Source organism: Lathamus discolor, chromosome 6 (genome assembly GCF_037157495.1).
Source record: "Lathamus discolor isolate bLatDis1 chromosome 6, bLatDis1.hap1, whole genome shotgun sequence".
NCBI classification, from domain to species: Eukaryota; Metazoa; Chordata; class Aves; order Psittaciformes; family Psittacidae; genus Lathamus; species Lathamus discolor.
The window spans coordinates 24,571,930-24,589,824 of record NC_088889.1 but is presented as its reverse complement, the minus strand read 5'-3'; the positions used below and the strand labels follow the sequence as shown (position 1 = coordinate 24,589,824).

General features: G+C 40.3%; 1 protein-coding gene across 12 annotated transcripts in view; it reads right to left on the bottom strand.

Moving 5' to 3' along the window:
• The window catches only part of CDC42BPB (CDC42 binding protein kinase beta), a 100,847-nt gene that overhangs the window by 39,803 nt on the left and 43,149 nt on the right, over positions 1 to 17,895 (bottom strand). For all 12 annotated transcript variants that reach the window (XM_065685143.1, XM_065685146.1, XM_065685144.1 and 9 more), the window contains exons 4-7: positions 15,564 to 15,659; positions 10,958 to 11,106; positions 3,670 to 3,763; positions 1,592 to 1,792 (exon numbers count right to left, since the gene is read on the bottom strand). In XM_065685143.1, coding sequence (XP_065541215.1) covers positions 1,592 to 1,792; positions 3,670 to 3,763; positions 10,958 to 11,106; positions 15,564 to 15,659 — 540 coding nt within the window. The remainder of the gene's footprint in view (positions 1 to 1,591; positions 1,793 to 3,669; positions 3,764 to 10,957; positions 11,107 to 15,563; positions 15,660 to 17,895) is intronic.

Below are 17,895 nucleotides of genomic sequence, written 5' to 3'. Positions count from 1 at the left end.
CCTGGGTCATCCATTTTCCCCTTCTTGAAAATGGGGGTTATATTTCCCTTTTTCCAGTCATTGGGAACTTCACCTGACTGCCATGATTTTTCAAATATGATGGCCAGTGGCTTAGCAACTTCATTCGCCAGCTCCTTCAGGACCCGCAGATGGATTTCATCAGGTCCCATGGACTTGTGTACGTTCGGGTTTTTAAGATGGTCTCGAACCAGATCCTCTCCTACAGTGGGCCCAAGGTCTTCATTCTCACAGTCCCTGCATCTGCCTTCCAAGACTTGGGTGGTGTGGTCAGAGCCTTTGCCAATGAAGACCGAGGTAAAGAAGTCATTAAGAACCTCAGCCTTCTCCAAATCCTGTGTAGCCAGTTCTCCTGATAGCTTCCAGAGGGGGCCTACATTGTCCCTAATCTGTTTTTTATTTGCTGCATACCTACAGAATCCCTTCCTGTTATCCTTAACATTCCTGGCTAGGTTTAATTCTAACTGGGCCTAAGCTTTCCTAACCTGGTCCCTAGCTTCCCGGACAACATCCCTGTATTCATCCCAGGCCGCCTGTTCTTGCTTCCACCTTTTATAAGCCTCTTTTTTCCTTTGAATTTTTCTCAGCAGTTCCTTATCCATCCAAGGAGGTCTCCTGGCCCTCCTGCTGCACTTCCTTCTAGTTGGGATGCAATTTTGACACACTACAATTCATTAAAGATCATACAGTAAAGGCAGATCCTCACTGATCCCCTGAAGACATACTCCTTGAAATTTTATTGATTTAATCTCTTACAAATCCATGATCGTAATCAACTCTTTACAAAACACTGCTGTATTAAAAGATGCATATTTCTAATTTATAGGTTAAACACTTTTTTTTTTTTTTTTTAACAAAATACCATCTACTATTAGAAAAACAAACAGAAGATCTAAAAACTGTACTTACCACTAACATCTGAAATTATTCCACATAAAAATCGGGAAACCTTTTTCTGTATTTTAGCTTATCATTACTACCACTGTATAGTCAAGATGGTCTTTGTGGTTTTTGTTTTTTTTTTCTCCAGTAAACAACAATAGCACATATACATATATCTGTATCTATATATATGGTGTGTGTAAATATATATCTGTGTGTATATATATGACATACATATAGCTACATTTGCAACCAGTTAGTTAATTAAAGAAATTAAAGTAAGAGAGTGATTAATATTCATCACAGCAAGGGTTTCAACTCTGGCAAAGATTTAATGTCTAATTCATCACTGCTTCACTGTGAGAACACAACATTGGAAACACCAGCAAACTGCACTCATCCTGGGGAGAAGAAAATGCAACAACATACCCTGTGTTGGGTTTAATTTTAATTTTGTGATGTCTGCTTAATTTTTTTGACAAGAACATCAGCATTTACAGGAAAAAAAAAAAAAAATCAGTTTGAGAAAGAATTCACAGTTTCCAAAGTTCAGAGAAGCAAATGTTCCTAAAACCTGAACCAACAAATCTACACAAGATGGTTCTAAAACAACATGAAAAAGCAAAGAACTGTCACTTCGATATCTTTAAGTGATAACAGTTTCTCTGTAAACACTTAGTATAGCTCTTACTTCATGATTCATAATCTTTCCATAGGTTTCCACTAATGACTCTGCATAAAAGGGCGTTTCACCATACAGCATTTCATACATGCAGACTCCCAGTGACCACCAGTCACATTCAGGCCCATATTTTCCCATTCCATCTTCCATTGCTTGCAGTATCTCGGGGGAGATGTAGTCAGGCGTACCCACTGCTACTGATGACTGTACCTTAAAAAAAAGGTAAACACAATTCTCGTAAGTTTTAAGGTTCTCTGAGCAACTTACACACTAGTACTTTTGGCAAACAGAGACACCACAACATGAGTCTGGAAACGGAGGAGATTTATAAATTCACAGCAACAAAATAAAATATTAAGAAAGTAACAAAGACTGCAAAGAGTAAGTTCCAGTCTACTTCTACATAAAAATCTACGGATGTTTTATTCTGAACACAGCAGAAACTCAACATAATCACAGCCATTAAAAAAGCAGAGAGACAAAAGTAGAACATAGTTTGCCCTTCTGTCTGTTTAATACTTTAAAATTGCAATTGGCTGCCTGAAGTTGAAATTAAAAATGAGTAAGTAGGGAGTTCAAGTCCTGTGCCTGAATTTTACAGTTTCATTTGAAGATCACAAAACAAGGTCCTCAGGCAAGTAGTCCCCTATTTTTATTATATCAGAAATTGGTTAAACGCTTACTGCATAATATGCAACTGGATGCAACACAGGGGTGAGGCAGGGAATTGCCCTGTGCCCAAATAGTAAGGAAGCCCTGACCATCAAAGCAGTAGCAGAGCATCTCTAATTTTTAGGAATATGTTCTCAGGTTTCACTCAGAGTTGTAATGGCTCCTTCCAATTTATTTTGCATTTTAACATGGTAAATCCTTGGCAGGCATTTTATGACTACAGAATGTCAACAATAGCCAAGTTTGTGCCAAAATGCATGAATGCTGTTACATGCCATACTTTGGCAGGACTGGCACCTCTGGAAGCACTCTAAATTAGGCTAAACAAACAAAAAAACATCACAAGTGATTCAGCTTGTAGGGATGTATCCAGTATAGTGCATAAAATGGCAGATTACCATAACAGTGCTGTTTCATTTGTAAAAGGCATGTAAAACTGCTTAGTAATTGACAGAATCAGAATCATTTAAGCTGGAAAGGACCTTTAAGATCATATTGAGTCCAACCATTAACTCAGCACTGACAAGTCCACCACTAAACCATGTCACTAAGCACCACATCTACATGTCTTTTAAATACCTCCAGGGGTGCTTCCTCCACCACTTCCTGTGCAGCTTGTTGCAGTGCTTGACAACCCTTTTGGTGAAGAAGTTTTTCATCATATCCAGTCTCCCCTGGTGCAACTTGAGGCCATTTCTTCCTGTCCTATTGTTTCTTACTTGGGAGAAGAGGCTGCATGGGGGCTTCATGCTGCACCCTGTCCCTGAGCTGTCTTCCTGCTCAGGGGGCTTGGTACATGGAGAACAACTGGTCTTATTATTAAAGACTGAGGCAAAGAAGGCAGTAAGTACCTCAGCCTTTTCCTCATCCTTTTTCACTATGTTCCCTCTACATCCAATATAGAAGAGATATATTCATTAGGCCTCCTTCTGTTGCTAATATATTTATAAAACAACTTTTTTATTGTCTTTTATGGCTGTAGCCAGATTAAGTTCTGGTTGTGCTTAGTTGTGTCCTCATTTTCAATGACTCGCACTTCAAGTCTAGCACGGCTTCTAGGTTCCTGGACACCCATGATTCCAACACAAATAGTATCAAATGTTTTTTAACAAAGTTTTTAACTATCATTTTTTAACAAAGGGTCTTTGGACAGTTCATAAAAATCTCGTGAGAACTCAAATGCCCAGTAGCAAAAGAGAGAAAAACATTAACAAGAGTTCAGGTTAAAAAGTAGCAAGGAGATGAAGATGTCAAAAATGATTTATAAGTATGCTGAGTTATACTCTTCCCTCAATTTTTAGCATGTCAATAAGCTTACAACCTATCACCTTCCCGATGCACACTGACAACGAATAATAGCTTTAAGTAACTCACTTAAAAATTCCTACTATAATTAAATTTTGCTTCATACATACTGTGCCATCTTCGCTCATTTTCAGACAGGACCCAAAGTCTGCCAGTCGTATGTGGCCGTTCATGTCCAAAAGAACATTATCAGGCTTTATGTCTCTGTTAAAACAGCAACGAGTGAAAAAATATTTAAATATGAAGTATTAGTTCTGCTTGTAAAGATTAATCTTGTATCAGAATAACAAAAGATTTTTATGTTGGATACCCACTGATGCAAACTCTTTCTATTGCACTAGTTAAAACCCTCACCTTCTGCCCAACTTCGAACTTTACCTAAAATATTAAAGCCTTGCACTACATCAGATTTTCAAGCTCAAAGTTTATTGATGGATGGTCAAATAACCAAGCAGAACAATCACAGTGAGTCATGTTGACAGAAACAGATATGCAGCTTACTTCATCAACATAATTTTATGATTATACTCATAAAATCATAGAATAGCTAGGGTTGGAACTGACCTTGAAAGGTCACCTAGTCCAACTCCTCTGCAATGATCAGGGACAACTTCAGCTACGTCAGGCATCACAATACATTGTTTAAAGGCAAGAAAGATGAACGAGAAAGGGCAATCATTTAATCTTATTTTTTGGGGTTTTTTTCCACCAAAGCTGGTAACTAATTTCTGACTTCTTACCTAGGAAGATTTTTTTAACAATTCTCTACATTTTGTCCAGCATTTCCATTTGGCCACTATTTTTCATCTGCTGTTCCAGACTTTCTATACATTGTTGCACAGCACATTTGCTTCTATGGATACCTGAAAACCTTTGCATCCTATGTACCTGCAGCAGCTACTTTACAAGCCACTGAATTCGCTCAGCTCTGGGATCGGGGAAATGCCATTTCAAGGGGATACCCTAACATTAAAACATTAAAAAGTCTCCAATATCAAGCAGTGTCTTTCCTATTTTTACATATATATATATATATATTTATATATATATATATAAATATATATATATAGCAAGGTATAAAACAATATACAGCAAGCTAAGGCTACTAAATGACATGAAACAGAGATTCCCATTTTATTCTAGCTCATTACTTGATATTCTTTTTGATACCAGGAAGGAAGCCAAAAAGGATTTACTGAAGAGCATGTTAATTGAACTTAGTCCACCAATTAATCACATTTTATTTCACCACTTTGTTCTCAAATTCACACAAACTAAAGTATCAGTAAAAGATCAAGTAAAAGATCGTCAGGGACTGTAGTGACAGGACAAGGGGTAACGGGTTAAAACTTAAGCAGGGGAAGTTCAGATTGGATATAAGGAGGAAGTTCTTTACTGTAAGGGTGGTGAGGCACTGGAATGGGTTGCCCAGGGGGGTTGTGAGTGCTCCATCCCTGGCAGTGTTCAAGGCCAGGTTGGATGAAGCCTTGTGTGGGATGGTTTAGTGTGAGGTGTCCATGCCTGTGGTAGGGGGGTTGGAACTAGATGATCTTGAGGTCCTTTCCAAACCTAACTATTCTATGATTCTATCCAGACAACTTCATAAGACAGTCCTGATATATACATTTTTTTAATTAATAGTCTGAAAATATCCCAATGATTTTATGATACGATTTTAAGAACACCTAGCCAATATGTGAAGAAGGTGGCAAGAAAGGAAAAGAGCAAGTGCAGAAACCAAAGTCAACTCAGCTATGCACCAATTCTTCAGGTTAAAAATGAGAACGTCCATGTCTTCCAAAATAACATATGCCAGTCTCCTTTCCTTTCTTTAGCCAATACATCCAGGATCAACTTCTAGTATGCTAGCATATTATCATACCATTTTCAAATATTATTATTTATCTGAGCTAGCCAAGGAAGATAATCAAGGCTATAAATGTGTTGCTTTGTGGGTTGTTTTTTTTTTAGACATAAAGGAGGCTTTAAACTAGATGTGTTGGGGGAGGGGGGCATCATTCCATCCCAACACACCCAGTCAGTTGCCAACACCTATAATAAATGCTCGGAACAATGTACATACATTCCGGCTGCTCCAGCCAACGAGTCGGCTTCAATTGGAGCTCGGCTCAGATGCCTCTATACAAATGCCCATAGCATGGGGAACAAACAAGAGGAATTAGAGATGTGTGCACGTCTACGGGGTATGATATAATAGGCATCACAGAAACATGGTGGGATGGCTCCTATGACTGCAGTGTTGGAATGGAAGGTTACAGGCTCTTTAGAAAAGACAGGCCCGGCAGGCAGGGAGGGGGAGTTGCCCTTTCTGTTAGGGATAGGCTGGAGAGTGTGGAACTCTGTCTGGGGACAGGTGAGCAGTCAACAGAGAGTTTGTGGGTCAGGGTTAAAGGGAGAACAGTGATGGGAGACATTACTGTGGGGATCTGTTACAGACTGCCTGGTCAAGAGGAACCTGTGGATGAAGCACTCTACAGACAGATAGGAAAAGCCTCACGCTCGCAGGCCCTTGTTCTCATGGGGGACTTCAACCACCCTGACATCTGTTGGAACGATGGCACTGCACGGCACAAGCAATCCAGGAGGTTCCTTGATTGTGTGGAAGACAACTTCCTTCTGCAAGTAATAGAGGAGCCGACAAGGAGAGGTGCCATGCTTGACCTTGTGCTCACCAACAGGGAAGGGCTGGTAGAGAATGTGGTACTCCAGGGCAGCCTTGGATGCAGTGATCATGAGATGGTCAAATTTGAGATCCCCAGGACAGTGAGAAGAGCCTGTAGCAAGCTCACTGCCCTGGACTTCAAAAGAGCAGAATTTGGCCTCTTCAGGAGCCTGCTTAGTAAGGTTCCATGGGATACAGCCCTGGAGGGCAGGGGGGCCCAAGACTGTTGGTTGATATTCAAGGATCACCTGCTACAAGCTCAGGAGTGTTGCATCCCAACTAGAAGGAAGTGTGGCAGGAGGGCCAGGAGACCTCCTTGGATGGATAAGGAGCTGCTGAGGAAAATTCAAAGAAAGAAAGAGGCTTATAAAAAATGGAAGCAAGGACAGGGGGCCTGGGGAGAGTACAGGGATGCTGTCTGGGAAGCTAGGGACCAGGTTAGGAAGGCTAAGGCCCAGTTAGAATTAAACCTAGCCAGGGATGTTAAGGATAACAGGAAGGGATTCTACAGGTACGTAGCAAACAAAAAACAGACTAGGGACAACACAGGCCCCCTGAGGAAGCTCTCAGGAGAACTGGCTACACAGGATTTGGAGAAGGCTGAGGTTCTGAATGACTTCTTTGCCTCGGTCTTCACTGGCAAAGGCTCTGACTTCACTACCCAGGTCTTAGAAGGTAGACGCAGGGACTGTGAGAATGAAGACCTTGGGCCTACTGTAGGAGAGGATCTGGTTCGAGACCATCTTAAAAACCTGAATGTGCACAAGTCCATGGGACCTGATGGAATCCATCCGTGGGACTTGAAGGAGCTGGCGAATGAAGTTGCTAAGCCACTGGCCATCGTATTTGAAAAATCATGGCAGTCAGGTGAAGTTTCCGACAACTGGAAATAGGGAAATATAACCCCCATTTTCAAGAGGGGGAAAATGGATGACCCAGGGAATTACAGACCAGTCAGTATCACCTGTGTGCCTGGCAAAATCTTGGAGCACATTCTCCTGGAAGGCATGCTAAGGCACATGAAAAACAACAAGGTGCTTGGTGGCAGCCAGCATGGCTTCACTAAGGGGAAATCCTGCCTCACCAATTTGGTGGCCTTCTATGATGGGGCTACAGAATTGATGGACAAGGGTAAAGCAGCTGATGTCATCTACCTGGACTTGTGCAAAGCGTTTGACACTGTCTCACACGACATCCTTCCTTCTAAATTTGATGAATGGACCACTCGGTGGATAAAGAACTGGCTGGATGGCCGCACACAGAGTTGTGGTCAATGGCTCGATGTCCAGCTGGAGACCTGTAACGAGTGGTGTCCCTCAGGGATCGGTGTTGGGACCGGTCTTGTTTAACATCTTCATCACTGACATGGACAGTGGGATTGAGTGCACCCTCAGCAAGTTTGCTGATGACACCAAGCTGTGTGGTCCGGTTGATATGCTGGAGGGAAGGGTTATGCCATCCAGAGGGGCCTTGACATGCTTGTGAGGTGGGCTGATGACAAGCTTATGAAGTTCAACCACGACAAGTGCAGGGCCCTACACCTGGGTCAGAGCAATCCCAGGCACAGCTACAGGTTGGGCAGGGAAGAGATTCAGAATGGCCCTGCAGGAAAGGACTTGGGGGTGCTGGTCGATGAGAAAATGAACATGGGCCGGGCAGTGAGTGCTCGCAGCCCAGAAAGCCAACCGTATCCTGGGCTGCATCAAGAGGAGCGTGACCAACAGGTCGAAGGAGGTGATCCTGCCCCTCTACTCTGCTCTTGTGAGACCTCACCTGGAGTACTGTGTCTAGTTCCAGTGTCCTCAACATAAAAAGGACATGGAACTGCTGGAACAAGTCCAGAGGAGGGCCACGAGGATGATCAGGGGATTGGAGCACCTCCCGTATGAATATAGGATGAGAAAGTTTTGGCTGTTCAGCCTGGAGAAGAGAAGGCTGTGTGGAGACCTCATAGCAGCCTTCCAGTATCTGAAGGGAACCTATAGGGATGCTGGGGAGGGTCTCTTCGTCAGGGACTGTAGTGACAGGACAAGCGGTAACGGGTTAAAACTTAAGCAGGGGAAGTTTAGATTGGATATAAGGAGGAAATTCTTTCCTGTTAGGATGGCGAGGCACTGGAATGGGTTGCCCAGGGAGGTTGTGAGTGCTCCATCCCTGGCAGTGTTCAAGGCCAGGTTGGATGAAGCCTTGGGTGGGATGGTTTAGTGTGAGGTGTCCCTGCCTGTGGCAGGGGGGTTGGAACTAGATGATCTTGAGGTCCTTTCCAACCCTAACTATTCTATGATTCTATGATTCTATAAATAATATTATCTATTAATAATAAAACCATATGCGCTTTACCTTAAACCCACCAGTCTTGTTGCACCATAAAATCCTGTATTTCCTTTCAAATGGGAAATTCCAAGTACCACTACATGTGCCCAAAAAGTTAAAAAATGTGCAATAGCTTCAGCTTACTTTTTGAGGAAGAGACTGGAATTACTAGGAAGTAGGGAAACCCCCCCCCACATAATCTAATCTACCTTGCTACATATATGTGGAAGTTAACAATCTCTGATTTTTAAGGTGCTAAATTCCAGTTTCACACTTGAGGAGACTGATGAGAAAAAACAGGATAGCTTTAACAAGGGTCCTCATATGTGCAAAAATCCTGCCAATCTGATATTTTTTTCCAATACAAACTTGATTTAACACTGTTTAATCAAGGGCTAATGCTTTGAGATTAATTACTGAAACTTCACTAATACTGCTGCTCATTAACAGTATTAAGACAAAATAGTAAATGCTAATCTATGCCTGTCAAAATAAATTAAATGCACACTTATTTGTGTAATACAGAAAAATATGTACTAACCCAGAAAATTAGACCATCTCACTATACACTCCCAATAAACTCATTGGTAATTTTCTATTGTTAGACTTATTCCATACATTTCAGTTCCACATACTGTCAACATTCCCTTACAGTCCCCTAAGCACAAGTCAAGCTCAGTAACTGCAGAGGACTATTGGAGCTTATATACAACTATATACAGATCTGTTTTTTTTTTTTAAAGGACACTTCTCACAGTGCCATTCAATGCATGAGCCAATCTCACCCAATACATCTCTGCATTTCCGCTTTGCATGCAGACCTCGCTTGCCTAAGGGAACACTGTTGCTGTTCAGAAAAGCTTAATGCCTCGTCTCTGAGCTCCACTGTTTCCTATCTATGGCTAACAGGTCATATAAGCCTTTAAATAGTCCTTGAAATCCTCTCCAGAGCAATCATGCTTCCTCCTAATCCATTCCAGTTGCCACGCAGTAATTTCTTGGGCATTCATACATCTCCTATTCAAAGTGTATGTTTCGGCCTCAGAGCCATTCATTCCTATTTTCCCAAAAGACATTCATTCAGCCCCATGCAAAGATGTAGGCTGGTCATTTAGTCAGGCCACCTTCCTCAGAAATGATGTCTCTGGTAAACTTCAGAGTCCACAACATTTAATATTCACACGGGTATTGCAGAGTTTGTGCATCTTTTATCTTTCTAATTTTTGAAACAGAGATCAAAGTCCAAACAGAATAGTTCAAAGCATTATAGTTTGAGAATTCCCTGTCTTTTTAATGATTTAATTGCAAATAAAAATCACCTCACTTACCTGATGGTTTACACCATAAATTTCTTAAAGAGAGACAGTAAAACTGTCCTTACTTCACAGACTAAGATAAAAGGCATAAAGAGGTAAAGGGACCTGGCCAAGTTTCACCTGCCAAATCAGATACAATGCTATACATGAAGTCCACTTCTCAGCCAGGACTTTCAGTGGCCTACCATGAACCTACTCATATGGCCATAAGCAGATTTCAGTCAACTAAAAAACCTCTGAGTTTACTGAAATCAAGCTGAAGTCAGTATATAAAACAAGACAACTACAAGGCTTTCCAGAATTAGTCTAATTTTGCTTCCTAACTGACATGTCATATATAGGTGTTAAATCTGAAAAGCAAACAAAAGATTGAAATTCTCACTTGATCAAGACTCTTGCCATAATGAAACAAAATATTTGTCAAGTTCCTCCCACGCAGTACTCGCAGGCCTTCTAAAACAGCTGCTCTTAGAGGAAGCCAAAGTAGCAGCATACTAAGTGTACTCTACCTTCCTGACCCATTTCCTCTGACAGACAACAAGGAATATTACATATTCTTAAATACTACAAAACACAACCTAAGTTAGCACGATGGTAGGCACTGATCCAGAATAGCATCCTGTGTTGAAAAACAATTAGACCTGCACATGCCTTCTCATTACAAAACCTTTTCAAAGATGACCTCAGGTAAACAGATGCATTGATATAATCATGGGCTTACTGTGTATAATTTTGCAGAATGTCTAAACATTTCTAGAGAATTCAAACTGCTTCAGACTTCTAGGTTGGCTTGGACAAAGGCAGATAAATATTCATGAAGTGAATTGAGAATAAGTCAAGAAGCCTGGTTAAAAATAGAAGCTTTAGTAAAAGGTTAGTCAGATAAATGTCACTGCTTCTAATATCAATCCATCAAAACTTGGTATTTAAAATGTAATAACTTATACAGCTATTATATAGCATATAGCAAGTACTCACAGTAATTTGCCTGTGGCTACTGTGCTCACCTGTATATGAAGCAGTATCATTAGGATCAGCTTCATATAACTATACATGCGTTTTTTGCCCAGTGAGATGGTATTTTACCTGTGCACATAATGCAGCTCATGTATGGAATGTATAGCAAGCACCATTTCACCAATGTAGAACCGAGCCATATCCTCAGGAAGCTTGTCTTCAAACTTACTGAGAAGTGTCAGTAAGTCACCACCAACATAGTAGTCCATCACTAGATACTGAAAAGGAGGAAATAAAGCAGTCAAGTACCGAGAGACAGCTGGTAAGGAAACCAAACCAACCAAAACAAAAAATAAAAGTTCATGAGTTAACCCCTGAAAAAGAAACCAACCCCAAAACCCTTCCACTAACTCTTCCAAAACTTATCACATCACCATCTTCAAATACTCATCTTAGTACATGCCGCATCATGGATGCGTAACATAGCTGGCAGGAACTTGATAACTATACATTAGGAGTGCCTGTGACAAATCAGAAACACTGTCAAGCCAGACACGCTACAGTGAGAAACCTAAATCAAACATCAATGTTCTTCTGCATATATATAATTGAAAAAAATAATCAGTCTCCTAGGCCAATCAGCCATCATCCTATCTCTCACAGGTTCAGAACTCTGTACATTACATACAGCCGGTATTTGCTGTGGTAGTGTTTTTCAAGTGAGGGGTGCGTGTACCCAGCGAGGGGATAGAGCCCTCCTTTGTTGGCCAGAATAAACATTACTTAACAACAATTAAAAACAATCGGTGTTATCAGCTCTCTGCCCAGGCTGGAAGTCAAAACACAGAGCTTGCACCAGTTACTAAGAAGGAGCAAAACGGCTCCTGGTAAAACCAGGACACTATCTGTAGAAAGATACAGATAGAGTGACTTGAAATAGAAGGACTTAGACTTGCTGTTGGTTTTTCACACCACAAAACAAGGATTACGTTTTAGTTACTTCCTAGCAATATCCACCTAAATCACTTCAAGTATAATGATTACCTAGTATCACCAGTAGATCCACTTTGTTCCATACTTCCCAAGATGATTTGATCCATGGTTTTAGAAATAACTTTGCTTATTCTGGAATGAAGCTTTCCAAAACAGTCATCTTATTCTTCTACTCAAGGTAAAGCAACCTACAATCCACTGTCCCTGCTGTACATTGATCTTCCACAAGGGAAGCAAATTAAAGAAGGGGGTTGTGGAGTCTCCTACACTGGAGATATTCAAGGCCCGCCAAGTTCCTGTGTGATGTACTGTAGGTTACCCTGCTCTTGCGGGGGGGTTGGACTAGATGATCTTTTGAGGTCCCTTCCAACCCTTGGGATTCTGTGATTCTGTGACAGGAACCCAAAAAGGAACACCAAGCGCAATACGCATAATTTCCTTGCTATCTTTTGGCTTAAAAGAGTGACTCCAAAAGGCACAGGTCTTTCTGTTTTTCTCCATCTTATTCAAAGTATAGCATAGTCTGATTTTTCATCACTTATGTTGAAATTGATCATTTCGTATTGCACAACCCATCAAGGAATTTTAAACATGTTGAAACACTGTACACATGCAACAACTATGTTTGAAAACAAAAGGCTACAGACAGGAACTAGCAATCTTTTGTAAGGGATACTGCATTCAAGTATTTTCTCTCAAATTCAAAGCTAAGAGAGCTTACAGAGCTTTCTGTGAGAACTGAAATATCCTCCTGTCAGAGGCAAGGTAATGAACTTCCCTCAGCTCCCACAGTGTTCATAACTCAGCAAGAACTCAGCTGACCCATGAAATGAGGCACTTGGATCAGAGGGAGATGGTGAGACCTATTCTATAAGAAAGACAAATTTCATTCATCTTCCAATTCACAACGATCTTCTTGCCAGGAGGCAGTTCTCCTTTCACATGGGTTTAAAATAAAGACTATTCTGACACAAATCTACAGGACTTGCATTTCTTTCAGGGAAGTGACTACATCAAACAGGGTGAGAGCAGTTGGAAATCAAAGAAAGGAAAGACACCAAAATACTCTCATGAATACTCAGAAGCCTGTAACAGGCTCACAGCAGACAAACACACATATGCCCTTCTTTGTGAATGAGACTGGGAAAGAAAATTTTTCTGGTAAGTCACCAGAAAACTAATAGATGTGAATTTGGAAGAGATTAAGAACTTCAGGTCCCATACACATTTGTCATGTTCATGGACTGTGTTTCACATACACTCTATCTGCTTCAGCAAAATCACCAGGGGCTTACTTAACCTGTCTTGACTCAAACTGTCTCTATGAAAGCTCTCCAAGAACCAGAAAAAAGCCATGCTAGCATTTCCATGTCATGTCATTTAAGACCTGGCTGTTTAGAAAACACTACCACATGGTGTATGTGTCTCTTAAAAGATTTTAAAACTACAGAATAAGAACCAGAAAATGAATTCCAGAACATATACATTTTGTAGAACTTTCTGTTTCTTGCTTAAATATAACTTCTTCATCACCATGTGCTCTACTAATATTAGAGGGCATAAATCCCCAATCACTTTTAGACTCCCCAACAACAGCTACTACTTCTCTACCTTAACAGCTTATCTTCTGTTTATATTTCTCATTCTGAACCTTTTACCATGCAGCCAGAGAATGATGGCAACCCTAGGTGCGGGAAGATACCAAGGTTCTCTCTTTGCTTCAGGGCCAGCTTACGTGGTTTTGTATTTAAGAATCACTAGCTATAATGCACAAACATCACTGGGAGTAGATTCCAGAACCTAGTGCTTTCTCTTTCAGGGTACTGATGCCCACTCCAGGTTGGAGAATCAAGCTCTGATGCCTGTTCTTGTTTTGTTCTCAGCTTTGCATTCCATTCTACTAGGATCAAGATTAACAGCACAGCTAAAAAGTAAATGCAATCTGTCCAGGTTCTGTAACATGACAGCACTCTACTGAGATATGGAAAAACATGGCTATGAACTTCTTCAAGCTGAGCAGAGAACTAAAAGAGATCCTTTAGCCCCTGGACGAGTGAACCACTGGTGTGGAAGAGAACCTTCTGTCCAGGCTTTTGGACAAAAGTCACTTCCTGATGTGTTTCACCTTTTTTCATGCATCATTTACAACAGAGTGATTGAGATGCAGAATTACTCCATCTGTGAGCACCAGACAATTACATGAGATGGATGCTGAGTAACAGACCAAATTAGAAGGCAGCATGCAGAACCAGACCTCAGGCAAGCTGGGAATCTGCTGACTTTGGCTGTCACACAGAGTTGTTGCTTTCTTAGATACTGGGTCTTAAATTAGATTCTAGATGTCTAAATTCTGCCATCAAGTGAAACTTCAACATCTAAATGTCTTTGGGAGCTTCAGGAAAAGAAATGCATCATACTGCTGTAGCTGGCTTGGAACAGATTTGTACAAGATGGTATTAGCAACACTAGATTCCTCTTTATTCTGTCACCACTACTGCTTGCTATCTTGTACAACTAATTTTTTTCTTAGGTAGCTACATTCTTACAAGCTACTTGGAAATACGTTACATTTAAGTTAGGTTATTCTTATGTAAGCCTGAAGGCTGCTTGGTTTTGAAGGAATTTGAAATCATGACCTATCTTCATGAGGCAGTGAGAGATAACTAGCCTTTGGGAAGTTGAAAACCTGGATCTATCACAGAGCATTCAATGGAAATATCCTGTAAATGAGGGTCTAAGACCTGACTACTTATTTGCTTAGATGTGCTTGTTATTCTGAAAATACTTTAAACATGACAGTCAAAATAACTGTAAACTGTTTTGTTTCAGCATCTGTGAAAATGTTTGAGTATTTTCTAACTCTTTTCTATACTTAGTTCCTAAACTCATTTGCAGCCTTTTATCATAACATTTTTCTTATTTACAATCATGACTTGCTACTGTGTCCTATCTAAAAAGTGCTGAGAAGGTGAAAACTTTCACATTTCAACTATGCCAGCTGTTACAGAAGTAGCAGGCTTGCAAACCCCACCTCAGGTAGCCACATGGAAGCTGTATGGCTCAGTATATTGCAGTATGTTGGGGCTTTACTGACTTCGCTCCTGATCAGGACTTCTCTGACTTCTGTGACTAAGGTAAGCGTAACTTGTATGTACGTTACAGTTAGTAAGACATCATTCAAAAATGTAATAGGAGTTGTTGGTTGTTGAAGTCTCTCTGGCTACCAATAAGACCAATCTGCTCATTTAAAAGTGTATTAAATACTTTAAAGAAATAGGCTATTTTTTAGTTCTGAGACTTTTAAAATACCAGTGTAACAATTTTTAAAATAAATATTTAAAATCCTTTTGCCATTTTTTAAGAAAATCTCGCTTCAAAAGGCATTCTGATAGTTTAGAATAAAAATAAAAATATTTCTTACTTTTAGAGTTAACACCTCTCAAATTATTTCAATGCAATATTATCCAAAACATTAAACTTAAGCCTGATATATTTTATACAAGGGTAGATTAGTTAAAGGTGCTTAACTTAACCTCTATATACTATGTACTATGTGAATTTCTCACTTTCCTGGAGTTACAGTCAGTCCCTTTGAAGTCTTTCTTCAAGGAGAAAACAAGACGTCGAAACACTGCTGTGAGGCATGACGCAGACTGATTTACTGCACTAATATCCTTAAATGCACCAAAAATAAAGTTCTTTCATAACCTAAAGCTTTTATCGACAGAAGAATCAAACATACCAAATAGTTCTCATCTTGAAAGGCATAGTGCAACGTAGTAATCCACTGACAATCTCCATTCACCAAGACATTTCTCTCCTCTCGGAAGCAAGCTGTCTAAAGGAAGAGAAAGGGGAGAAGCCATTGTCAACATCAACAAGTAGTTTTCACAGGATGAATATATATGGATGTTTTATGGGATTATTTAAAATTACTGAACAGAGGTCTCTATTCATCGGAATTCAGTATGCACAAGTGACAAGCTAGGGAATCTCTGCAGACCAGCAGTCAAGCATTCAGTCACTCTAATCCTGACTGCAACCTTACAAAAAAACCCTAAAACAACACAACACCTCCCTTCCCACCCTCCCCAAACCAAAAGAAACCTCCACAACCAACACACAACCCCCTCAAACCATCAAAATGCCCACAAACCAATTCAAGTCAACACTGAATCTTCGTTCCATACTGTATTTTTAAGAGCCAGAAAAATGTAACTTGTCACTACAATCTGTATCAGAAAGACAACAGCTCTACAAAGGTAAGACTGGTTCTTCTTAAAAAGACCTTTGCAAAAAAGAGATTAATTCTTACATTACAGCTCCAGACACTGGCAACACACTATAGGAAATAAGCAGATTCTATTATCGTCTTACCTTTGTCCAGTATAGTGCATTTAATTTCAATAATCTTTCCTCTACTTCAAATAGTACGCTGCAAAACTTCAGAGAAGGAAGCTCTGTGTAACAGGCTTTCCCAACATCTTTACATAAAACCAACTTTCATAACTTTAAGCAAGTCCTCCTTTACAGAAATACATTAACACTTTTACTGGATCAGAACCATCAAGATGCAGGACCCTAGGACTATTCCACTACTCTCAATTCAGACAGCCATTACGAGGATATTCAGCAGCTGCAGCCTCAAGCGTTTGAGTTCTAGATAGTAATTAATTTTTTTGTTTGTCATTGTCAATTGTCCAGATGTCTTCGAAAATGTACTACAGAAGGAATGTGCCTGGGAAGCCTAAGCTTTATCATATACTGATTGCATCTCGTAAAGGTATCTCAACCAGTTTTCCCCCTAAGGAAGCAAAAGTCAGTTTACATTTCTACTGAAAATGACCATACTGTGGCCACATTGTAAAGTTAGCAATCATTGGTGCAGGCAGATGTAAACTGTAATTAAATGTTAACTGAGAGTGGTTTAACGGTTTATGAATGCAAGGCCAAAGTATCACTCTGCAAAAGTTTGGCAGCAACAGCAGCTCTAAGTAATCCTATCCTCTGCCCGCAGCACCAGAGCACAGCACTTCTCAGTTCTTCTGGCACCACGATGCAAAGAGGCTGCCAACACAGAAAACTAGTTTGTTTATTTTTGAAGACATCAGTTCCTTGATCCAGTTCACTGTGCTACCTCAAATAGCGAGGGAATGTTATGAACACTTCAAAACCAGTAAAGCTGCTGAACAGTTCGCATCATAAATTCAAAGTATAAAACTCTCCTTCTCTCCTTACTCTAGCTTAAAAGGCCTTGAGACGTGACTTGAAAAAGTATGACAGGTTACCTCATCAGCCAGTCAGGACTTATTTGCAACTGTTGACAGTAATACACTAAGGACTATGTATTCTGCTGTCAGAACAATGAATACAAATGGTCCACCTTATCAATATAAACGGCATGCCTATATACTTGCAACCAATTTATGGATGTCAGTTGACACTCACTAATCTTTACTGTATTTTAGTGGTTTCTGACCATATGTTTTTTTTCTTGCAGCTAGTACACAAATAAGCAGTATTTAGGTAACTTTTTGCTACATTTAATGAGTCATACAAAACAAACAAACCAGTATAACAACATGCTTCTTAGACCACTCATACAGCGGATACGGAAACAGACAAAGTCTGCTTTTCAGTGGAACTGCCTGCTTAAGAGGCTACTCTATTCTTGCAGGCTTCATTTTAAAAACTAACAAGTTTTACCACATTTGGGAATTTTAATGACCAGATGTTTTATGAACTTGATATGCAGGTTATAAACCTTTGCTTATCCAGAAAAGCCAAATCAAGCCAGCTAACTGAACAGGAAAAGACAATGGGGCACAGCAGAGAAGACAGTTTATTACCCTTTGCAGTTGGGGAAAAATCAGCAGAAAGAGAACTTAGCTGGACTGTTACTTGGGAAAACTGTTGCTCACTTCACATTTTTCTTGGTGGATTACCCTCTTCTACCTGTTGTGCCTGCCTGACAGGGTAAGAGGAGTCAGCTCTACACTTTGAAGATAATGTGTAGGCAGCTGTCTACTCAGAACATCTCTACATGTAAAAGTTTCAGGTACTTAGATAGGCCA